General features: G+C 38.2%; 1 protein-coding gene across 2 annotated transcripts in view; it reads left to right on the top strand.

Moving 5' to 3' along the window:
• The window catches only part of nlgn3a (neuroligin 3a), a 247,027-nt gene that overhangs the window by 172,057 nt on the left and 49,871 nt on the right, over window positions 1-25,099 (top strand). For both annotated transcript variants that reach the window (XM_047353716.1, XM_047353717.1), the window contains one exon: window positions 2,967-3,152. In XM_047353716.1, coding sequence (XP_047209672.1) covers window positions 2,967-3,152 — 186 coding nt within the window. The remainder of the gene's footprint in view (window positions 1-2,966; window positions 3,153-25,099) is intronic.

The following is a 25,099-nucleotide window of genomic DNA, read 5'->3' on the forward strand; positions in this document are numbered from 1 at the left end:
CAGGGATGCATCTGAAGGAGACCATCTGTTGATCCATTTGTCTACTGCTTTGCTTCCTGTGCCACAGCCTCTCTACTATCGACAATTGGCCCTGGCCTTTCCACTGCCCACCCTTTTTTTTTTGTTAATACCAACAAGCCCTCGGGATAAGGGTGCTCTAATGTTGTGGTGGGGTAGAAGGTTGAGCCCGGATTCACTCAGATATTTTTTCACATGATTTTCATACATGCACTGCAACATTTTCTGTTAAGATTAAACAGGAGAATTGTGTGGGAGAATGCAAATAGCTAAAAGCCTTAAAGCATACATTAGCAGTAGTAAAACTAGGGATAGGCAATATGGCAAATGCACACCATGGTTTCCCTATTTCAAACCTATAGCTCTTAAAGACAAACTTATAGCAATTAGGCCAAATAACATTTCTAAACCGATTTTAAAGAATTATTTCAAATTAGAAGACAGACAACTACCGCACTACTCAAGTACATAACAAGAATGTAACCGTATTTTTCTGTATGATAATTATTGTTTGCGAATTCATCATGGTAATCGGTAGTACAGTTAACAAATTTATATCACCAGTAGTAGTAATAGTAATATCTTATAATTTCACCACTCTTACAAACGCACCGACTATTTACTTTATTACCTTATTTCTGAAATTATTGTCTGCAGTCCACACACATGTAATGCAGTCAACAATCTAGTATCACCTTTGTTTACCTTTGACATTATGTACTCTTGTTGTCCATCGATTTTTTGGGGGATATTTTGAAAGTTTTTGCCTCATAAACGCTGCAGCACTCACAAGCAATGTATGCTGCACATAAACTCCACTGCTATAGTACTCCTACAAATGTCACTCAAATGTTCCAGTATTGTTCCAATAATAACTTTTCTTTTTTTCATACAACACAATGGAAATGCTCTATTGACCGTCAGCATTATGCTCAAACTGTCAGCAACAAACATAGTTTCCAATTAATTCAGCTAATAATTTCAGTCACCATAAAATAATTCAACATGATCATGGAAAAGTAAAGCTTCCAGTCATGATGCAAGTTTTAAATGATTTATTTGCCACAGAAAGTATTATAAGTCTATGCTCAACACCAATAGGAAGAAGCAAAGAAGCAAAAAAAAAAAAAACTAAAATGTGAAAGTAGTAAGAAAATGAAACATTCACAGAGGTTGAAGTCCAAAAGTCAAATCCAAATTTTATTTGGGATTTTTCTGATAAAAGGTCAGTGAATACACACACACAATCTTAATCTTTAAGGTTTTTGCTATTTGATACAGTGTACTGCAGCAACACACTGCAAATTTTAAAGAACTTTGTTATATTCGATTCTGGGTTTCTACACAGTATGTAAACATATAGAACTGATGATTTCAATATGTTTAAGGTCTGAATGAGTGTAAAAAAAGGAAAGTAGTTTGGGGAAAAAAATATTTCCATCTTTCCATTATTTGTTGACTGATCAAAGAATCTACCAACTGATCCTTTAAATCTATCCTATCTTTTCTTTTTCAGTCCTTCTTTTTTCCTTCCTATCTTTTTGTCTCTAGTTTTGGTAGATTCTATATTTAAAGTCCAACTATGGAAATTTGAGTCTGGAAAAAGTTCGTAATTTTAAAAGAAATGTGTAAGAACCCTGTTAATTGAACCCATGTTTTGGTAGTAAATGTAATTGTCTATTGAATTAACACAAAGAGTGCTGATGATATTTCCTCCCCCATGCTATCTTCTGCTTTTGTGCATTCAGCTTGCATAAATTTCTTGATCTTACAGATACATCAAAATACAATTACTAAGAATATCATGAGAAAAACAGTCATTGCTGTGCCATAAACAAAATATTTTGCTTTCCATGGTATACCTTTTGCTCATCATATCCCCTAAAGTAGAAACACTGAAAACATGATAGACATTAATGCTTTTAGTAGAATAAGTACATCCCATAAACAACTAATGGCTCTAAGGAGGGCTACTCTCTAATCTTTGCTTATTTTAAGTGAGCAGTGGCTTCAGTGAATTCACACAGATTAAAACTTTTTTTAATCAGTTTTATATTGCTGTTAACTGTCTGCCTACCCCAGCGGACTTCAAACCGGACTTCATTATTAGATGAAGGCACAGACCATGAAATAGATGTTGGAAGCAAGGCCACAATGCTGAAGGACCATCACTGGAGGCCTTTAAACATCCTCCATCAACAAATTTATTGCTTGTGAAAGAGAATTGGGTGTTGGATTCCATGTCTCCGAGCTGTCACCGCACATGCATGCCCGGGGATTTGACGGACACTGAATCCACCATTGGGACTTTAGGGATTGCCTGCCTTTGATCTTCTCCCATGACTCTCGATTACCCATTATTCAGCAGGGTTTACACCCTGGAGAGAGAGTAGAATGTTAACATGAGCTCTGATGTACCTAGGAGACGCACGCTTTTCCAACTTAGACCTCACATCGCAGATAACTCTGACATGTGGGGAAAATGCACACGTATTTTGCGTGTCGTCATTGAAAATATGACAAGTGTTAGGGTGGATTGGAATATGTCAGAGGAAAAAAGAGGAAATTATTAGAAATCTAGAAGTCACATCATTTTTACACAGTCTATAGGTTTTCTATCGACGTGCAAGGTTTTCATTTTAACTGGTCAATATTGCCCAGTGCACAGTAATTTATGATTGATGTTCACCTGGGGAGACGTGCCATTGATTTTCCATAAGGTGCAGATAACATGTGGGCACATAGACTCCTATTTAACCTACAGCCATGTCATGTAATAAGTTGTGATTTCACTGCAACTGTCACTCACCATGATGCTTCCTGTGACAATGTCAACAGGAGGTTGGAAATTGTAGATAACCTATGATTTTTTCTTCTCTTCAAAACCAGTCATTCTTTTTGCCAGTTATGGGTTTTGTTCTTATTGTTTTCATTGTTGCATGTTACAGGCTTCCTCAGCACGGGGGATCAGGCTGCTAAAGGGAACTACGGGCTGCTGGACCAGATTCAGGCTTTAAGGTGGATCAGCGAGAACATCGGCTTCTTTGGAGGAGATTCCAACCGCATTACCGTATTTGGATCTGGGATCGGAGCTTCCTGCGTCAGTCTGCTCACCCTCTCCCATCACTCTGAAGGTAGGACACATCATTAAAAAGGTGAAAGGGCTGTTCCACTGACTGTTTGAAAGAAGAAGCTTGTATCTATAATACTATGACCCCAAAATAACCTATTATTTAATCCCACATTTACTTTTGAGCAAGCTCTTCTGTTTTTTAATCTAGGTCTTTGTACCAGAAACAAACGTGTTGGTTTAATGTGTGTTTTTTACGACAGGGTAAAAAATCATAAAGAGGAGGTAGCTAAATTAAGACTAAATGACGCACACAGTCTCACACTGTCCTCCTTCTAAAGAGCATTGTTTATCTCTTGGCTACCTTAATGCTACCTCATGATGATTTACTGCTCATGTTGGCCATGACTTTAATACATAATGCAGCTTTTGTGCTTGACGTGGACATCCCATAAACATCTCTCAAGCTCATGCTCTTCTAATGCATCGCTGAATTAAGATAGAGCTTTACTGCTAATACATAAGTAAGGTTCTGAAAGAAGCACTTGTACCAATAAGACCTGTGTGTTGATGCTGAGCTCCATCTATGGATATCAAGCTCCAGCTTTGTTCCTGCAACGTCAAATCGTCACGTTATCACCCTTAACCTAAAAACTGTTATTCATGCGTCAGACACTGTGTGTTGTCATGGATTTAATTGATAGTGCTGCCTGTGTGTGCACAATATATATATATATATATATATATATATATATATATATATATATATATATACATAAAAACATGTAGTGGAAATGTTTCATATAAGAGAGCTTCCATCCATTCTACATAGCATGTTTATTTTGATATTGCTGTGCCCCAGCCATGGAATAAAACATGGACTGATCTGTACTTTGAACAACCAAAGATGCTGGTAGGAAACTCTGCATCTTTGATTGCACACACTGACCTATCTTAGTACAGCCCAAGAAGAAGGAGTCATAGCTAGAATTCCCATGATGTCAAGGAATCCCTAAGTAAAACTGTTCCCCAAGTCATCCTCTATCTTGCTGCCTGGCAGCTAATGGAGAGGCAACGCACAACAATGGAAGGTCTTTGAAACTCACTGGCGAGTTTAAGACTCTAATACTTTGAATAATCTTTGGATCCAAAGTTGACTACAATCTAGTGTTTGAGTACTCGCCGGTCAAGGAAAACAAAAGTGGAGTAATTATCTGCTGTTGGTGAATCTAGCGTTTATTCATGGTAAAAAAAAAAAAAAAAAGGTCATTAAGACAAGCTTGTCTTGAATCTTTCTTTCTGAACTTCTGCAGAAAGATAATCTGAGCCAGAGATTTTCCTAGATGCGACAGTGTCTCTAATCACATTAAGTTAAGTGGTTTTCGCCCTGCCTAAAAAGGACAGTGTAGGAGCCTTCCTGCGTGCTGGTTCAGGAAGCAGAAGCTACCATCCTAAGACATCCTTTCTTCAGAATGGTTCATGTATGAGGTGCTGTTTGAGCAGAGAAAATTAGTTTAGGATGAAACAATTTAAACATTGTCTATTTGAAGGTGCTTTGCTTTGTGTGTGGTTGTAAAGGTTGAACTATTTTGAGTGCTAGCAGGCTATCTACTCAGCTAATGTAAACAGACCTGTCAGCCTTGAGGCTGGTTTATTTGTTCTGAGTTGTGTGTTAAAGTTAAGAAAAACTTTATTTCAATGAGATGTAAACACAGATGGTCCAGTTATATGAGTTTGCTACATTTAGGGTTTTTTCCTTAGTCTCCTTGAACTAACCTGGTTAAAACTAAGTCGAATATTTGCTTAAACATGCTAAAGGTTGTGTCTGCTAGCGGCTAACATGCTACTAGCTCTGCTTATACCTCACAGTAGGCAGCTGTGTTTTACAACACAGCTTGTACCATTCGCTCCGTATTTGTTACATAATACGCTGTTAGCGTATATTCCTTAATATTTGTTTTAATGGTATTTCAAGTACGGACAAAAGTTATGGTTGTCAACTGAGCAATCTTTATGTGTTAACAGCCGCTGATCCGGATGTGGTACTACAACATCCCTCCATCTGTCCATTGGCCAGGCTACCCCTGCGTCTTTAAATAAATTTTCTTCCTACATTTTAGTTATCCTTTACCCCATGTGATGGCTAGTTAAAAAATTAAGAATCAATTATCCAAAAAGGTTATTGGTTTCTAATCCAACAAATAATATTTCCCTACATATTATTTTACTGAAAAGAGGGTGGCGAATTAAACAACCTTAAGAATCAATGATCCAAAAAGGGTATTGACTATTGAATTTTGCAAATCATTCTTTAAAATGTTATTTTATTCAAATAATGTTTTACTTACCTTCTGATTTTGCACTGTTATTTGACTGTTTGAACACATACCACATAGAAACAGGCCCTCGGCATCACAGAACTTCCACCGTAATTTTTTGTGGCACACCAGACACTCCGGGACTGTTTTTCTGAACAAGCTCAGTTTTAGTCTCATCTGACCAAGGAACACCAACCCAGGTAGAGTTTTACACACCCCTCAAGATGATTTTTTGAGGACTGGACCGAAAACATTTTTCTCTAGCTTTATTCTGAAAAAAACTGGTTTGCATGTAAAAAGTTTTTACTTTTTTTAACGTTTTCAGTGTAAGACTGTGCTGCTGCACTAAAAGGCTAGATTATTTTAAAGGGTTTTTTACATTGCTTTATCAGGAGTACCATTAATGTGGAGGCAATTGTTATTAAGTGTTCAGATAATCGATCTTATTGTAGACGGAGATTGTTGTGCTCCAGAAGCTTTTGAGTCATGCACAAAAAATAACAGCACGGGCCAGCTTACACTAATGCGTGCATTTTTATTTTCTTGTCATTCCAGTAAATTCTGGAAGTTTGATTAGTTGACCAATGTGCATTTGAAGGAGGTCATGTGAGCTCATTCTCTTTTGGGCCCATTACAATGTCAATGTTTGCAATCTGTTTATGCGTTTTCCAATTTGCAGTAAAGTGTTACTAATTGCCTTGATTTCCTCCAATGAATGATGACTGCTTTTGGATTGAATTTTTATCATAGATGCTTTTTTTATTAATACTCTATAATGTCACGCTTCATGTAGCATGTTATTATACTCCTAGTGAAACCATCTCTTCTGCCTTCCAGTAAATTGGATATTACCGGGTCTGTTTTTTCCCCCTGAATGGAATGTATGCCCTACTGATGGGGTGAAAAAGAAAGGAGCAAGCAAAAACTTGAAGGGATCCTGGGAAATTGAAACAGGAAGCCTTCTATCACAGCAGGACTCTTGCTGCGAATGTTACCAATGGCAATCAGATTTCACACAGACTCTCTAGGAGCACAGATTGTTGTAATTATAGAAAGTTTAGGACTGGAGTGGGCTGCAGGATGTGACAGGAAATCCGAGTGGAGAAGTGTCTTTTTGCACCTGCTTTCAAAGCAGTCAGTGTAGCGAAAACTGGTGGGATGCTGTTGTTGCCAAGTCAACGCAATAAACAGAGACGAAACAAAAAAGTTTCTATGTGCATAGCTGTGAAAATTGATGTGAAACTTTATAATGACATGAAACATCCCCAGATTTTCTGTGCCTTGTAAAATAATTCATACTACGAAACATAACTTAAACGTTTTTCACTTTTTGTCACGTCATAACCTTAAAAGTCATTGTATGCCAATTGTAACATAATTATATAGTGAAATAAAAATGATACATGGTTTAATTTTTTTTTTTACAAATGTATCTCTGAAACGTGAAGTGCGCATTTTAGCCCAACTGAGTCATTTACTTTGTCCAGTCAATATGTTGTTGAGTTAAGGCTACAGATCATTTGTGTATGTTTTTATGAGCTTTATACCTCTAGAAACTGAAAGTTTGTCAGTTTTTCTTTGATGAAATTGCTAAAGCTCACTCATATTGAACATTGAACATCCGTGAAGAGGGGTTAAGGGGTTTTCAAATTTAAAAAGAAATGCAGGAAGTTTTATTGTAAACAGATTATTAAATCTCTTGATGATTTTTTATTCCCATTTGCCAAAATATAATCTTATTCCCTAGAAGTCATGGGTGTGGTTTTATATTGAATATGTTGCATTTGAACTCCTATGAGAAATAAGGTAACATCGGATAAGATTAACTTGAATAGCGCTCACACTAGCTGTTTTTTTTTTTCGTTCTCTGCTTCTTCTCAGATCCAGGATATTGAAACCAGGTAAAAAGAAAATAGAAAAAAGCAAATCAACAGTGACGCATTGTTCTTAAGCTCCCCTGGTGTGTTGGTGTGTTTAATGACTGCAGTTGTAGTTGTACTATACACACTCTGTCAACACTCTTTGCATAGACTTTCAATCTAGCAGGCACTTCTTTATGCCTGTTGGTAGCTTAGATGCTCTCTACTCCTCCTGAAAGTTATTTAATAAGCTGAATCTTCCTTTATCATCCCAGCCCTGCAGCTTTTCTCTTTGATTACCTGCACCCCTGGCCTGGCCTTGGTGCCGTCCCTAACATGGGCATGCCATGGGTTCCAGTCACACGGTACATCCATCACTTAGCTTGTCCGTTCTGGCTTGTTTGAGGGGTCTGGATCACCTCTCATGTGGACCTGATTTATTTATTTTTTATCTTAGACTTCAGTCCCTCGGCTGAACCCCGCATCTAATCTATTCCTTACTGGCCCATCTGTCTCCCCTGCCTCCACAAACAGTAAAAGCATGCAGTGTCTCCAGCGGTCTCTCTCTGTTTTGCCCTCTGTGGGCTTTTGCTCCCCAGTCCACTGCATGTGTTCTGTGTTGCTATTAATAAGATGACGTCCTGGTCCGCTATGTGACCATCTAGCTGCACATCTATGACTGAAGAAGCGAAATGGTCATTAAAGGCAGAGTCTCTCTTGGCAGGAGAGTGTTTCTGACCAGCTTATTAAATGTAGCTCAACAGTTGTGCTCCCAGGGAGGGAGGAATCTCACTCTAAATCTTCTCTTCCTTCGGCTTCAAAAAGAAAAACAGCAAAGGAATTTCAGAAGCAAGGACATTAGCCAGTCCCACATATTATCTATCTGGCATCGCAAAGACACTAATTGAACATGCAGACTTGGCTTTTTCTCTATCTCGTAATAATCATTATGATTTTAATAGTGAGATGACTTCTCTGTACATGAAGGGAATACCAAATAGCCAGTGATATATTTGCAGGCACATCTTTGAGAGCATATTGGAGTCCACACAGTTTTTTGTTTTTTCATTCAGAACACAAATAAACATGTATTATGTCCATGCATGTCTGTATCAGCGTTTGCATCCAACGTTTGCATGTCTGTGTGTGCAAACAGCTCTGTTCACAGATCACACGTGAAGGGCTACTTGCAAAGGCGCTGAAGGTCGTGTGGTTTCTCCCCCCCCCTCTCTCTCTCTTCCTGTAAGCAATCAGGATAAAAGCTCTGCTTCTAAGGAAGTGCTCTCCTTTTAATGGAATATCTTGGACATTAAAGACATCCGGTGTGGAGGATCCTTCATGCCAATGTCAGCTTTCATTTTTATTAAGACTTCTGGGTTATTGAGGACCATAAATACACATGTTAAATGCTTTGCTTTTATTGCAGCACTGCAAGAAGTGCAGAGACTTTGGATATTGTGAGGCACCCCTCTTGCAACAAGTTTAAACACCTAGAGACAAGAGTAGGTAGAAGCCCTGTTTTTGAATCTAATTAATAAGAAGAATTTTGCAGAAAATGATTAAGTGATATAATCTATTACGACATGCAGAAGTTGATGTTCAGAGAGAACTTCTACTTAAATTTTGATTATGAACTTCATTCATGGCTGCTGCTCATTTTCTGTTGATTTTCTGACAAGGATTTGTGAATCATGCAGTTTCATAGAGGATGGGATTGGAAAGTCCCTGTAATTAATGTATTACTTTCTTGTTCCCTATTGAGTGAGATAGCGTGGCTTATATTAGAGTGATGTTACACTGATGTAATAATGGAAAAGAGAAACAGGCTCCCATGACCTTTAAGAGGTTGGCTGGTGAGTCATCTTAGGGTCAAAATGGCCAGAACAGAAAAGAAAGAACCCGCAGAAGGAGTTTTCATTTACAGTGGCGTGAGATTGATGCACAATATTTAAATCAAAGTACAGCCTCTAGTTAACCAATGTGTACATTATTTTAAATATTTCTTTTTTTTATTTATTTAGGGAAGTGTTTAAAGAACAAATCTCTGTGTCAAGTCATGTCAAGCACTGGTGATTTTAGCGCACAGATTGCTGCAAATGTGCTGTGTCTAGCAAGTATTTAACTCAAAAGACTAACAGCAACATTTCTCAAACCCCTATTTAATCGGCCCCCGTCAATCAGTTGTAGCTGTAACTGTTGGGGGATTTAACACCTCCATACTCAGTAGCACCTGATCTCTACTCTACCAAATTTTTGCATTTTTATTCAGGCTGTAGTTATTCTTAGACAAAAGTACAAGTTGAACTAGTGATGGGCCTGAATCCGATATGGCTATCAGACCCAATAATAATGTCATTCTTGGATCGAATAGCAATCCATCACGGTCCTATATTGTTTGGCATCATATTTTTTGTAAATCTGTACGTTTTGTGCTTAAAGCCAAACTTCAAAAATGTGTTGTACAGATTTTTCTAAATGATTGATAAATATATATTTTTTTTTACATTTGGCTTGTTAAAATTTAAACATACAGGCGAAAACTCCTCTGTCAGTGGACAGTCTACTGCTGCAAAGTGAGCACTCTGCTGCCCAGCATCATCATCTTCAGATTTATACTGTTACAAAATAAGTAAGGACAAGTATTAGAAAACTGATAGATGGATGTAACTTCAGAGCTTCACAGAGGAGCGACAAGGAGCCTTTGCAGACATGGGAAAGCTAATTTGATGGAGAACGTTGCTTTATTTCATTAATTAAAGCTTTCATCTTCTGTCTGTCATGAAGCATTAAAGTCTTTGAAAATACTGGAAACTTGTTGGAAGGCTTTACACTTAAAATACCCAATGAGAATGTGGTTATGGTTAGCAATTCTAATCTATCTAACTGTTCGAATAGCTAACACAACTTGTTAAAACAGTGCCACCATCATATGTTAATATATATTAATGTAGTGGTTTCCAGATGATTTTTACTATTTTTTTGTACTCTAAAGGGAGAACAGCAGATTTTTAACTACCATTATACTCTGACGTCTAGTGTTCTACCTATAGATATAAAGAGTTAACGTAGAGACTTATTGCATAACTATGAACCTTGTAAATGTAAATACAGTTGAATATATGGGCACATATTCCACTTGTGTAGCTAACAATGCCTTTGTAGTTTATTCATGTTCACATGCACAACCTCAGGACAAAACAACACTTGTCAGCAACATGTTTAAAGCATCAAGGACAGGGAAATATCAGTAAGAGATGAAATTTACATTTTGATTTCAGGATTAGATCAGAGCCTCAAAATCCTGGATAGGAGAATGTAAAAAAAACTGCAATATTTATATAATGTGACATTCTCTGAAAACTTTGTAAACTGTAGTATCTTTAGCTAGGATACTTACAATAATGTATAGTGTACATAATTGCTGCTTTACATCAGCTAGAAGGAACTAAAAGGCCAGTATCATTATAAATTATGTCATTCCTTACTATTACTCTAATGTAACATTTGAACTTTTGAAAATTATGTCTGTAGTTTCTTCTCTTAAAAAAGTCCTATGGGTTATTCTCCCTGTGGAATGGTCTAAAAGCCTGCCCTCTATAATGTCTCTTTAGCCAGTGCTTGTCATGCATGCATAGGTGCTATCAACGCCATCAACACTAAGTGTCACATTTGTTTCTGCAAGCTCAGGCATCCATTTCATATCGGGTTTAAGTAACAAGTAAAAGGACCTTGGATTAGTTGGGAAATGAATTGGAATCTGCAAGAAAGATAGCTGCATAACCTCATGCTTGGGATGTTATTCATAGCCAATGCACCTGTCATTGTTGTGCAAATTCCTTCTGCTTGAGAGAAACCAGGGACAACTGTCAAAGTTGAATAGACCTCCATTTCTAAGGTGTCACTGGCATTCAGCTGCTTGACACTGTAAAGTTACCTGCATGTTTGGCCCAATAGAATGCCTCTATCTCGAGGCTTGATTTGGCTGTTTGCTGAAGGGTGTCTGTGCATCTCAGGGTGTGAAAAGGGTCTATATGAAAGGAGAGAATGGGGGCATGCCTTGTCAGGTGCCGTATTCTTCCTCGGCGATTGACAAGAGCGATAATTAAACTGCGGGGATGCCATCTCTGTGGAGCAAGAATGCTTGTATTTCTTTACGCTGACTACTCTGCTTTGTTGTCTGCTATATACTATGGCAATTCATTGTATGGAAAAGCTGGCTGTTTTTAACAAGTGGCCTGTGCTCTTTGAACGACAGTGTCTTTGACTGTTGTAGCAATGCAAATTTGCCTTACTTCTATATAACAGAGATGGCAGATTACTCAACACCTAGAAGGTTCTCACTGTTTTGCGCTTGAAAGAAATTGCACATGCCCCAATTCAGGCATCTCTTCATGAAAATAAAATAAATCCAAAGGTATCCCAAACAAGGAATGTAAAAGAAAAACTTTATTTTATAATCCAAGGCGGCATCGATGTCATTATGTTGAAGAGAAACCTTTTGAGTTCCTCTTGTCAATTTGAGGTTAATACTAAGTAATACCCCATTGGACTGTCCATCAGGGGGAGACAGCTTCACCTGTCTACTAGCAGAAGAGAGTGGAGAAATGGAGAATTGAAGAATGATCTTTAAAGGGTAACGGCAGTTTATTCGGGTACTCCAGGCATCAGTCTGTCTCAGCTTGCAGCAGGTAACTGAGCCAATAAAGCATGGAGTTATAGGTGTTAAAGAGACAAGCAGTGGGTCACAGAAAGAGGCAGAGGATAATTGAGTACTTCAGTAAATCCATGCTTCCATCAACCATAGTAACAGCATATAGCTAGATTCTCCATTTCCTATAACTTGACCGCCATGTGGCACACTGTCTAAGCAATATCCTCCAAGACAATAGAATGAGGCCCATCTGGTGATGTACTGCTGAGATTGCTTTAGAAATCTAGTCACTGCTGATGAACAAGGTGTCATCTATTGAAGACATGTAATCCCCTTGTGAAGAATCTGGCAAATCATTAGTTCAGGTAGATGCTATCTATGAATCATTCTTGATAAATTATTGTCCAGACAGCATTGATAGCACTCCTGGCGAACAGAGCCAATAGTGAGTGGCAGTAGCTGCAGCTGCTGGCTGTGCCTTGATGCTCTATGATCCCATTAGACTTAAGATCAATTAAACCGATAGCAGCATCACATTGCACTCAGACTGTCTTGTCTGTTTCCTGTCTTGATTGGTCTAATGACTTGATGGAAGTTCCTGTCTGGTTGTCTATCCACCTCCCCATCGTACCTATATTGAGTGATCTCTAAAGCATTTTTTTAAGCTTGTCTCTTCCCTGATTCTCATAGCAGTTTCTTTCTTTTTCCAGTATCCACCCCTCCCCCATGTCCCTCTTTTGTCTTCTCACCATGTCTCCCTATCTCAGCCTCAGTCTTTCTCTGGCACCAGTGTAAAGCATCCATTATAAAGCGATGCATGGGTGTCTGTGTGAGTAGGAGAGAGGGACTTGGCTCTCCTCCTGCCCCACCTGCAGAGGAAGCACTGACAGCTGAGCATTGGGGGCTCATCCCCAACACCACCACCCCCTCCTCCTCCACTACACATCTCAACTTCTCTGCTGACCTCCCTCCTCTTCTCACGCCTTTTTCCAGCTCTTGCCTTCTCTCCAAACATCCCCCTATTCCCTATTGTTGCACACACATTGACCCAATTTCTGCCAACATTTTACATGCGAAAAAACAGTACAAAAGAAAACATGTCCATGTTTTCTTTTGTACTGTCTTTTCGTGTTTTTTTTCAATCATCAATGTTTTTGTAAATTCTCTTCTCTCCCTTTTATCTACTAATGTCTGCCTTTTTCCATTAGGGATTCCACACCAAACAACAAGGCTGACTAGATGTGTCATTAGATAGTCTGTTGTTTCCGTGTTTATCTGCCTGATTAACTTTGGTGTAATTAGCTGAACTTTCTCCTTTAGTGTTGACCACAGATACTCTGTTTGCTTGTTGTTTCTGACAACTCACCCCTGCAGTTAGCTAGGTCAGTCCTCCGGTGCCCATACATCTGTTTATCTGGGCACAGTAAAAAGCGTTTAGTGTCTCTGCGAGAATAACAGATAGATTGTGTGGAACTGCTCTGATGCCAGGCAATAGTTGGGTGCACCATGACATTTCTCGCCACGATGAAAGGTTCTTCTGGGACAGAAACAATACCAGGTGTTTTATAAGTAGGAATGTCGTGATCAGATTTTTTTTGTCCCCATTACTGATCCAAATCTTTTAAGAACAGCTATTCTATACCAAGTCCATGTCCAGTCCAAGACTGAATCTTCATTGCCACCAAAGCTTTGTAGTTAAGTAACACTGTACTTTGCATCAGCATTACATGGCCTGCATTAGTATTTTTGATATACAGCACTTATCTCACTTACCAGTTATGTTCTGGACACTGTAGTAAGTTATTTTTCTGACAGCAACAGATGTCTTGTCTGCGGTTTCTGCAGGAGAGCCACAATATGCTGTTTCAACTCTTGAGTTATTTGGTTAATAAAAGCTGCAACGGTGTTTTAACAACATGCCAACTAAAATGCAAATATTTGTTTCAAAAGATATTTGAATTTACATATACAGATACTTTCTTCAATAAACTCACATCTTGCTTCTGCCAATGTTTTTATGCCAAGCTGTGTGTTGTACTGCTAGGTTAACACTAGCATACTTTGTCACTGATTTTGGCCGAATAGAATTCCACCTTTTGTTCTCGTTTTCTTTTGACAACATATATTTTAAGAGCTAATGTTTCAGGTGCACTCTACTTAGCTTTTGCGTACATCAACAGTTGTCTGGATACTTAGCACAGAGCGCAATACAGAAGACAGAAAGTAAAGGCTCTTTTCCAAAACAATATGTTTTCTGAAAGAACCACAACAGCATGGAGGACTGAAGTCAACGTCAAACGAGAAAGTCACTGGCCCACATCTGCTCATTTGTATGGTTAGCCGGCTTCTCAGCTTGTTATGATGTAGTAAGGACCGTGGCTGTGCAACCATCTGGCCAGAGGATTTAAGGAAAAAACACACCAGAATAGTTGTGATGACACACATTTCATACCATGAAGATATGTTGGATGGGTCCCACTGAAGTGCAGCAAATGGTTGTACTTTGATCAAGGGTAATTTCCCTTGATCAAAGTAACAGTGAGGCTTGAAAGTAGAACATTACTAGTGAGGTGTCCCATGTCATCGATATGTTTAACCCTTTAGAACAGGCGATGTTTGACACGTATTTCATGCACAACATTCTATGTTGACCTTGATGAATTTTACTACGTTTTGTTCCATGATGCCGGGTTAATTTTGAAAGCTCAAGTAAGCGGGACATGGCCTCCTTGATTGGAGATTTCTGAACGGCCAGAGGCTTAAAGATAGGCTTGTATTTGTTGGTTTTTGACTGAACAGGTTTGTGAGACGTTGAAGTAAATGTCATTAAAAAGTTTTAGAAAACAAACTGATACGTTTCATCAACAAAATAACGTGATTTATTTGGACTTGCGTTGGAAATGGTGGCTACATGGCTTACTGGAAGTGCAACTGAAACAAAATCTTAGCCAACACAAAAACGGGTATCGGAAGTTAGTTTTAGTGAGGGACTCAGACACCAATTATTTTTTTAAATCCCTTGATTGAGACATCCCTAAAAAACAACAAAAGCATGATAATGTTTACTCAACATTATGAGGATAAATACATTTTTGACAACACCAAGGAAACCTCTTTATTTCACACCATTCATTAGAATTGTCAAACTTCAGTGCAAGTAATTTGCTAAGGGGCCAAACTCAACTCAACTCATTCCTTACTGAGAACCTATCACAGTGCAACACAGATAATGGTACTTTCATAATGTGCTTTAAATGTACACTGTAAGTTTTCACATGTTAGTATCACGTGCCGTCGCGAGCTGGAGTCTGCCAAACGTAGTGTTTGTTTCTGGTGAAAGCAAATGCATTTAGTGTAAAATTTGCATGATATAACTGCAGAAAAAGTCCCCAATGAGAGGACCTCTGCTAAACATGCTGAAAAACAGAAACCTCAAGTGTATTTGTGCCAGTACTGTGCAACCTGAATACACTAAATCTTTAGATCTCAAGCCCACAAGGCTTTAATAGATTTTTAGCTTAGAGAGGTAACATGAGCCATAGATCCTTTTCAGAGTTAAAAGAAGGTAACTCACTGATTCGAATGAAACTGTTAAGGCCTGAAACTGCCGAGATGCTTTTTTCTCAACTTAAAGATTGAGACAAACACTTCATTTTGAAGTTAAAGTGCTTCAGTTTTAATCAGGTTTAAACTGAGAACTGGCTGAGTGCTGACTTAAGACTAAAAACAAACAGTAGCAAAAGTGAAATTAGCCTTCACTTGTTACATGTAAAAGGTCATGTGAGCTGCAATTATGATTTATGATATATCAGAATCAGAATCAGCTTTATTGCCAAGTTCGTACATACAAACAAGGAATTTAACTCCGGCACACTTTGCTCTTTGGTTTTGTTTTTGTATTACAGAATATACATATTTACAATGTACAATATACACATATATAATAAAAAGGTGCATTTGCAACATCTGTATGCTGTTGTTTTGTACTCTATTTAATGTTCAACAGAGAAACAGCCTGGGGGAAGAAACTGTCTCTGTGGCGGCTGGTTTTAGTGAACAGTGCTCTGTAGCGGCGGCCTGAAGGTAAAGCTTTGAACAGTTTATGTGCAGGGTGTGTGGGGTCTGCAGAGATTTTAGCAGCTCTTTTCCTGACCTTAGACCTGTATAAGTCCTGGATGGAGGGAAGGTCAGCCCTGATTATTCTCTCTGCATCCCTGATTATTCGTTGCCATCTGGACCTGTCCTGTTTTGTGGATATACCGTATTTTCTGCACTATAAGGCGCACCGGATTATAAGGCGCATAGAATAGAAGCTACTGCAGTCAAACGTTTGACTGGGGTTGCGTTATGCATCCACTAGATGGAGCTGTGCTAAAGAGAATGTCAACAAAACAGTCAGATATGTCAGTCAGTCAAACTTTATTAATACACTACAAACCAGCGTTCTGATAACTCCATTCACTCTCATGGTAAGGTCTCCCCTACATAGAATTCTATTGAATAGAGCCAACCGCACGTTAGGAATGCATTGGAGTCTATGAAGTTGAAGTTGAAATCAAACGTTAGTTAAAACGTGAAAGGGAACTTTTCCCTGATTGAGTAAACACGTAAAAGAAACAGTTTGATGCACTAAATCAAACGTTAGTACTGTTAACCTTTCCTGTTTCTGTCCCCTGACCGTAGTCTGATGACACAGGGGAGACGCTTTCTCCAGGGCCGAAGTTACTAGTTTCCTCGGGGTTAACTCCCTCACTCATACGTTGCTGAGTTGAGCATGAAGAAACAGCATCAAAACACTGAGTTGTTGACGAGATTCGGGGTTCTTTTTAATGACTTTGCAGCACGTAAAAAGCTTCTAATCACATATAGTTCAGGCAATTCCTGCAACAGTACATTCAAACGTTATACACACACAAGTGGTGTTGGACTAGGAGTAAGCACAGTACAGGTGTTTACCGCTATTACTTCGGCGATGCCCCTGACTACGGTAGCCGTGATGCTGCAAGCGGTGCGGCTTTGTAGTTTACCGGTCGTACTGAAACATTTTGACAGAGCGCCGTGTACAACCAGTATGGATCAACCAATTAACCAATTGATCCATATATAAGGCGCTCCGGATTACAAGGCGCACTGTCATTTTTTGAAAAAATTAAAGGTTTTTAAGTGCGCCTTATAGTGCGGAAAATACGGTATGTAGAAAGTTAGCTTCTCCAGGGTATGTGGAATGACATGACTTGTGAGGACTGTGATCAAATATTTTAACTAAAAAAGGTATTTAAGTAATTTAAGTAAATGTGGAATTAGAAACTTACTACATGAGCTTCCGGTTCTTCAAATACTGGCTACATATTGTTTACTGCTGTAGGAAGCTGTATCATGGAGACTGCAAATAGTCAAAATTACATTGAAACATTGAAAAATATTGAGGAAAATACACTCTAGTAATAATCTGTCAAACCTTTTAGTACAGGAAAAAAATAAATGGAAGTATCACAAATTCAATTAAATTCATTTTATTTATATAGCGCCAATTCACAACGCATGTTGTCTCAAGGCATTTCACAAAAGTCAGGTACATACATTCCAATTAATCCTAACCATTGAACAGCGCAGTCAGATTCAGTTATTTATTCAAATTGGATAAAAAGTTTTTCTATCTAAGGAAACCCAGCAGATTGCATCCAGTCAGTGACTTGTAGCATTTCCTCCTCCTGGATGAGCATGTAGCGACAGTGGACAGTCACTGGCGTTGACTTTGCAGCAATCCCTCATACTGAGCATGCATGTAGCGACAGTGGAGAGGAAAAACTCCCTTTTAACAGGAACATACCTCCAGCAGAACCAGCCTCAGTGTGAGCGGCCATCTGCCACGACCGACTGGGGGTTTGAGAGAACAGAGCAGAGACACACAAAGAACACAGAAGCACTGATCCAGGAGTACTTTCAATGGGAAGGAAAAGTAAATTTAAGATGTAGCTCATTTAGTCGTTTCTTCTAGATAGAAAGAACAGATAAACCTTGAGCCACTTTTCAAGAATAGAGTGAAAGAGAGCACATATAATTAGTTACAGTAAAAGCTCAGTCAATTGCTATATCTAGGAGAGAGAAAGGGTTAAACACTGAAAGACAGGGCCAAGTGGATTATCTGTAGAAAGTGAGCATTAAGTTGTTGCCAGAAGAAGCTTGGACGATGCCCCTCTCCAGAAAGGTGTCACAGGTAGATAGAGTCAGACCATGTGTAGCTTCTAGGAAGAGAAAAGATAGAGAACATAAAGTGAAAAACTGAAATAACAGCAAATAATGCAAAATTGGAGAGTAGTGTGAGAATGTAGCGAAGAGGGTGAAAATGGTCATTTATATAGGGCTTATTTACAACAATGTTGTCTCAAGGCACCCCACAAAGGGTCCGGAATGGCGCAGGGCCGCCGGGGAGGCCAGACCAAACCACCGAGTGCCAGAGCCCGGCCACCCCAGAACTGGCCACGTGTAGGGGCACTAAGTAACTCTTGCTGCAGCAATTGAATCAGCTGAAGGCTTTTAACTGCATTTTGTGGACATCCTGATAGTAAAGGATTACAATAGTCCAGCCTTGGAGTAACAAATGCATGGACTAGTTTTTCAGCGTCACTCCTGGACAGGATATTTCTAATTTTGGCAATGTTCCAGAGGTGAAAGAAGGAAATCCTAGAAACCTGTTTAATATGGAATTTAAATGACATGTCCTGGTCAAAATAACACCAAGGTTTTTTTACTTTAATCCCAGAGGTCAATTTAATGCAATCCAGGTTAAGTGATTGACTAAGCAGTTCCTTCTTTAAAGACTCCGGTCCAAAGACGACAACGTCTGTCTTGTCTGAATTTAGAAGCAGAAAATTTAAAGTCATACAAGTTTTTATGTCTTCAAGACATGCTCATAGTCTATCTAACTGGTTGGGCTCATCAGGATTTATGGATAAGTAAAGCTGAGTATCATCAGGTAACAGTGAAAATTGATCCTATGCTGCCTGATAATTTGACCTATTGGAAGCATATATATAGTAAAGAGAATTGGCCCAAGTACTGAACCCTGTGGTACTCCACAATTAACCCTGGAGTTTAAAGATGATTTATCATTTACATGAACAAACTGGAATCTGTCAGACATATAAGATTTAAACCAGCCTAGCACTGTTCCCCTGATCCCTACAACATATTCCAGCCTTTCCAAGAGACTATTGTGATCGACTGTATCAAATGCAGCACTGAGATCAAACAGAACTAGTACAGACACAAGTCCATTATCTGAGGCCATAAGAATATCATTAGTGACTTTCAGCAGAGCTGTTTCAGTGCTATGATGAGCTCTGAAGCCTGATTGAAACTCTTCACGCAGGTCATATGTAAATGCTCACACATTTGATTAGCAACTATTTTCTCAAGGATTTTAGATAAGAATGGAAGATTGGATATAGGTCTGTAATATTTCAAGTCATCTCGATCAAGCGAAGGTTTCTTAACTAAAGGTTTAATTACAGCTACCTTAAAAGCCTGTAGTACATATCCATTTACTAAGGATAGATTAATCATGTCTAAAATGGGGCTGGTAATCAGAGGGAACACTTCCTTAAATAATTTGGTTGGGATTGGGTCTAACATACAAGTTGAAGGTTTAGATGAAGCTAATATTTCTGATAACTCAGGAAGCTCCACAGGATCAAAACAGTCCAAACACAAATCAGGTTCTACAGTTACTTCCAGTGTTGTCTCACTTGCTGAGGATGAAGTAATCATCTTCGGGAGTATGTCAAAGATTTGATTTTTAATAGAATCAATTTTATTTAAGAAGAATCCCATATAGTCATGACTGCTGAGAGCTCAGGGAATGGATGGCTCAACAGAGCTATGACTCTGTGTAAGTTTAGCAACTGTACTAAAGAGAAACCTAGGATTATTCTTGTTCTCTTCTATTAATGATGAGAAATGAGCTGTTCTGGCTTGGCGAAGTGTCTTTTTATACAACAGTAGGCTATTTTTCCAGATTAAGTAGGAATCCTCTAAGTGTGTAGAGTGGCATTTCCTCTTCAATTTTCTAACATGGTGCTTTAAAGTACGCAGATCTAAATTAAACCAAGGAGCCTGCCTCCTGTGAATAATTACCTTCTTTTTCAAGGGGGCTGCATTGTCTAATGATGAAGTAACACTATCAACAAGAGAATCAATTTGTGAAGGGGCAGAAACAAAATTATTGCCCTCCACTGTGCTTTTCTTTGATAATGAAGAAATTACAAGTGGAACAGATTCTTTAAAGGTTGTTACAGCATTGTCTGATAATGATCTACTCTAATGAAATTTTCTTTCAGGTGTGGAGTACTCGATTAAATTAAACTCAAAGGTTATTAAGAAATGGTCAGACGGGACAGGGTTATGAGAAAATATTATGTCTTTACACTCAATGCCATATGTAAGCAAAAGGTCCAGAGAATGATGACAAAGGTGGGTAGGTTTGTTAATGTTTTGTGCAAAGCCAATTGAGTCTAAGATAGCATTAAACGCTATATTTAGGCTATCACTTTCAGTGTCAACATGAATGTTAAAATCCCCCACTATAATAACCTTATCTGTATTTAACACTAAATCAGATAAAAGGTCTGAAAACTGATCTAAAAATTGAGAATAAGGACCTGGTGGACAGTACAAGACAACAAACAGAAGTGGTTTTAAACAACCTTATAAATATTTTTTTGAATTATGAAGCAATGACTCATTGCAATTTTTAACTAAAGCTGCTTTCACACTGCTTCCTATGTTGTCATTAATGCTGTCATATTGAAAAACGTGTTAGATAAGCATTCTGTGTCCTATCGTATGTGTGCTATGTGTGTTTCTTTTGATGTTTTTCAATTCTGAATAATAAAATCGTATTGGGAGCAAGGGTGTGAAATGATGACCACACGTCACATATTGTATGGCATGTGAGAGTCTGAGGCGTGGACATAAAAATGTTTGGCAGCCTAGCTTACCTGCTGATTAGGTTATATAGGCTACAGATGCATAGTAAGGCAACTCTGGACTACTATTTTCCTATGGCATTTTCAGTTTCACAACCACAGTAGTGTGGTGTAGAAATTTAAGGGATGTACACAACAGTGTGGTTGGTTTACTTCCGTTTCATTACTTTATTTAAAACTACTTTGTGCCACTGCCTTCTCCAATAATAGACGACTGTGTGATGGGGGTATTTTCCCCTAATGTCTGTATACCAATAGGATTAGGTGGAGACTTAGTTTGAGCTGTGCTTTTTTTCTTGTCCTGCTGTGTAGTAGTGCCAAAGCTAACATAATTTTGTTAGGATCACAGCTTATGAATCTCTGCTCTTGGATATACCTGCCATGATAAGTATGGCTATGTGTTGGAAAGCTATATCCTAAAGGAGGAATATTCTCAAAATAATTTTAAAAATATGTTTTCACCATCACCAAACCACCTGCAACATAATTTGTGATTACTGTTTTTGTTCTTTTCTTTTTTAAGTGTAAATCTTTAGGTGATTTTGTAACATTCTTTAGTCATTAAAAAGGGATCAAAACAATAGTGGTAGAGAGCAGAAAACATGACACTTAAGATTTTAAACCTTAATTTTAAGATGCTTAAAATGTGTCAATAAACTTTCTTAAAGAGGTTCCTTTATTCCAATATGTAACTTAGCGCGAACATAAAATTCCTTTTGTATGGTTTTGCATTTTAGTGATGAGTAAAACAAACCTAAAAAGCACATTAAGGACCCTATAAGGTCAACCCTAAAACAAATTATCTGGATTTGAAAACTGAGGACTTCCTGCCTCTGTGGGAGATTTCACTCCTTCTGCCAGAACATCTTATTTCTGCAGAGAATCTTATTTACTCTTGGCGAATGCATGTTAATTTATTTCGTTTGAAACCAAGTTTCACACCCTGAAACAACAGGTCTTTCAGGGAATAACCATTCACACCTTTAAGGATAAATAATGTATTTATGCAGCATTGAATGTACTGTGTACTGTGTGAGATCTGTGTATGTCTGCATTATCTGCCCACAAGCAAATGCCCATAAAAACAGCCAACATGTACAGCATTAAAGGAAACAATTTAAAGGCAAAACTGAAAGCTACAATTGTCTGCCTAGAAAGACAAAAACCCTCTTAAGACTTTTCTCAAAGCCTTATGAGAGGGATTTGAACTTTTCTGACCTTGGACGGAAGATCATTTCTGTGTGAAAATGGTGTCCCTTTATTTTCAGCTTAATATGAACAGTTTTTGCACACATACTGCTGTCCTCAAATGTTCCTAAAAGGCCTAGAGAATGTGTTATAAAATTATTCAAATTTTTGCAGCATTATGTCTGGACTTGTTTTGTGAATCTTTCCACCAACACACTATAAACTCTCTGTACGATTTCAGGTGTGCAAAACTAACAAACAGCCCTAATCCCTGAGAGTTGCTGCATCATCATCTTTTCAGCTGTATTTGCATATTAACATTTTTGGACAAGCATCGTGTGTCATCATCACCAAGCCTGTTTCAAACAACACAAAAATATTTACACAATACACTTTCTACATCATGACCTGCCTGCTCTATGTTATAAACAGATGCTTCCTGACAATCCTGCCTTTCGAGCATATCCAGGAAAAAAATTTGCCACCATGAAGTACATTCTGTCCATTGCTTTGAACATCATAGGTGTAGTTTAAAATGGCTGTTTTGGGTTTGTAAAAGCTCACTATTTTACATGCTAGATGTTTTAAGCTGTGTCCAATGAAATGGAAAAGAAAGAAAATACTGAAGAGGTAGAAGATTTCTGCACCAGAGTGTTCATTCTTGCATCACAGGGGGTATTTCAACATACTATATTGAGTTTCCTGATTAAATATTTGCTTAAAATTCATAAACCATGTTTCCAAATATATAATATTGTATATAATTCATACAGTCTTCCATAATAAATTTATATTGACCCTCTGAAAAAAAATGTGTTTAATCGTATTCCAGCTAAAATGAAAATAGAGAAAGCAGACAAAGAGCTGTTTCAGTCTGCATTCATTTAGTTGACTTTAGACAGTGCTATTTATTTCTACATGCACGTAATTGGCTTACTTATTCTTTCTAAAGGAAATCTGCTACAGTTCTTAGTCAGATCATTACAGACAAAAGAAATAAAACATGACTGGTTGAGATTAATTAAAAAATAGTGAGTGAAAAGAAAATAAACAATGCAAACCAAAGTCAGAAAAATAAAACCCACAGTGGGATTCTAACATGGTTCATTTGAGCAGATGTACTTAAAAGGTAAAAGGCTTTCTCCTCTATAAAACAACAGTTTTTGCATCAAATGCCTACAAAGATGACCCCACCTTTAAGCTGCCTTTGCTTGTTCACATTCAACTGAACAAACAGGCCAAATCCTTATGCGGCATATGCTTTTAATTTAGTACTTTTTTGCTTTGGGTTAGCAGGAGGGTTTACATAAGAGTATGCACCACTGGCATTTAGCGGGGTGGCCTCTAAACACTGGACGTCCATGGGATCTGTTTTAGGAAGCCCAGTCACTAGCAAATATTTAGCCCACAAAAATATGATAAAAACAGACTTTTTTAGTCCTAATTCAGACCTAATCAAAGATGATGAAAGTCACACTTGATTAGCCAATTTGACCAACCCAACACTTTCATACATCAATAAATCTCTTAATGTATACAGTTTTCCACCTTTCACTTTTCAACCTCATTTACAAAATTTGGTAGACAGTAAGGTCATCTTTAAACCCATGTTTCCCTTTGGGTAATAAAAGTGTTTCTAAATCCATTGTATTTAAATAAATGTTTGAGATATTTGAAGCTGGGTTAGGCTATAAAACAATTTTCCAGACGTTGACCATCTTACAGGAGACTTTTCAATCCATCATCCGAAATTGGAAAGAATATAACACAACTTCTAACCTACTAAGATATGGACATACACCTAAACTGACAAGGACAGCGTTAATCAGAGAAGCAGCCAAGAGGCCCATGGTAACTCTGGAGGAGTTGCACAGATCACACCTCAGGTAAAATAATTAATTGATAGGATTACTATTAGTTGTGCACGCCACAAATCTGGTCTTTATAGAAGATTGGAGAGAAGAAAGGTGTTCCATGAAGGTCATAAGACATTTGAAGTTTGTCACAAGCCATTTAGGGGGTGCAGCAAACATGTAGAAGAATGTGAACTGGTCAGAAGAGACCAAAGCATAACCTTTTGGCTGACATTCAAAATGTAACATGCTGTAAGCAGCTTAAGTTGTACTTGATGTCAGATTTTAATTTCTCAGCTGGGCATTAAGCTGGTTTTCAACTTATCTTTAGGCTAGAGTGCAGTGTGTTAAAGTAGATCAAGATATATCTGCACTTTTGAACACAAAAATTGGCATTCCACAAGGCTGTATACTCAGCCCTTTGTTGTTTTGTCTTTTTATAAATGACTTGCCTCTGTACTGCTCATTTGCCAGCTTTCAGCTTTATGTGAATGGTGCAGTTCTGCATGCATCCACTAAGTAATGGTAAATAGTAAATGGCCTGAACTTCTATAGCACTTTATCCCCAAGTCCCCAGAGACCCCAAAGTGCTTTACACTACAATCAGTCATCCACCCATTCGTGCACACATTCACATTGGTGATCTACATTGTAGCCACAGCTGCCCTAGGGCAGATTGACTGAATTGAGGCTCCCATACACAGGCGCTACCAAGCCCTTTTACCACGATCAGCAGGCAAGTCGGGTGAAATGTCTTGCCCAAGGACTTAACGACTGAGATGGACAGAGCGGGGGTTTGAACCGGCAACCCACCGGTTACAGAACGAACTCCTACCCTCCTACCAACAGTATGTCAGGGGCTTGTCCAAAATCACTCAGTCCTAAATCTCCCAAATACTATGTGATTTTCTATGAGCAAACTTGATTTAAAAGAAAAATTCAAAAATAATTTACAAAATAAATAAAATTCCCTCCATTTCAAAATTTAAATATCTCGGATTGGTGTGAGATCCTCAGCTTATGTTTGATTAACATAGTAAGCCCATTTCAGAAACAATACAAAGCAATATCAATTGTTTCAAACTAATCAGAAACTACATTGCAAACCAGGTTGCCCTGCTATACATGCATACTATGATTTTGTCTTATATATCA

The sequence above is a fragment of the Girardinichthys multiradiatus genome, chromosome 23 (genome assembly GCF_021462225.1).
Source record: "Girardinichthys multiradiatus isolate DD_20200921_A chromosome 23, DD_fGirMul_XY1, whole genome shotgun sequence".
Lineage (NCBI taxonomy): Eukaryota > Metazoa > Chordata > Actinopteri > Cyprinodontiformes > Goodeidae > Girardinichthys > Girardinichthys multiradiatus.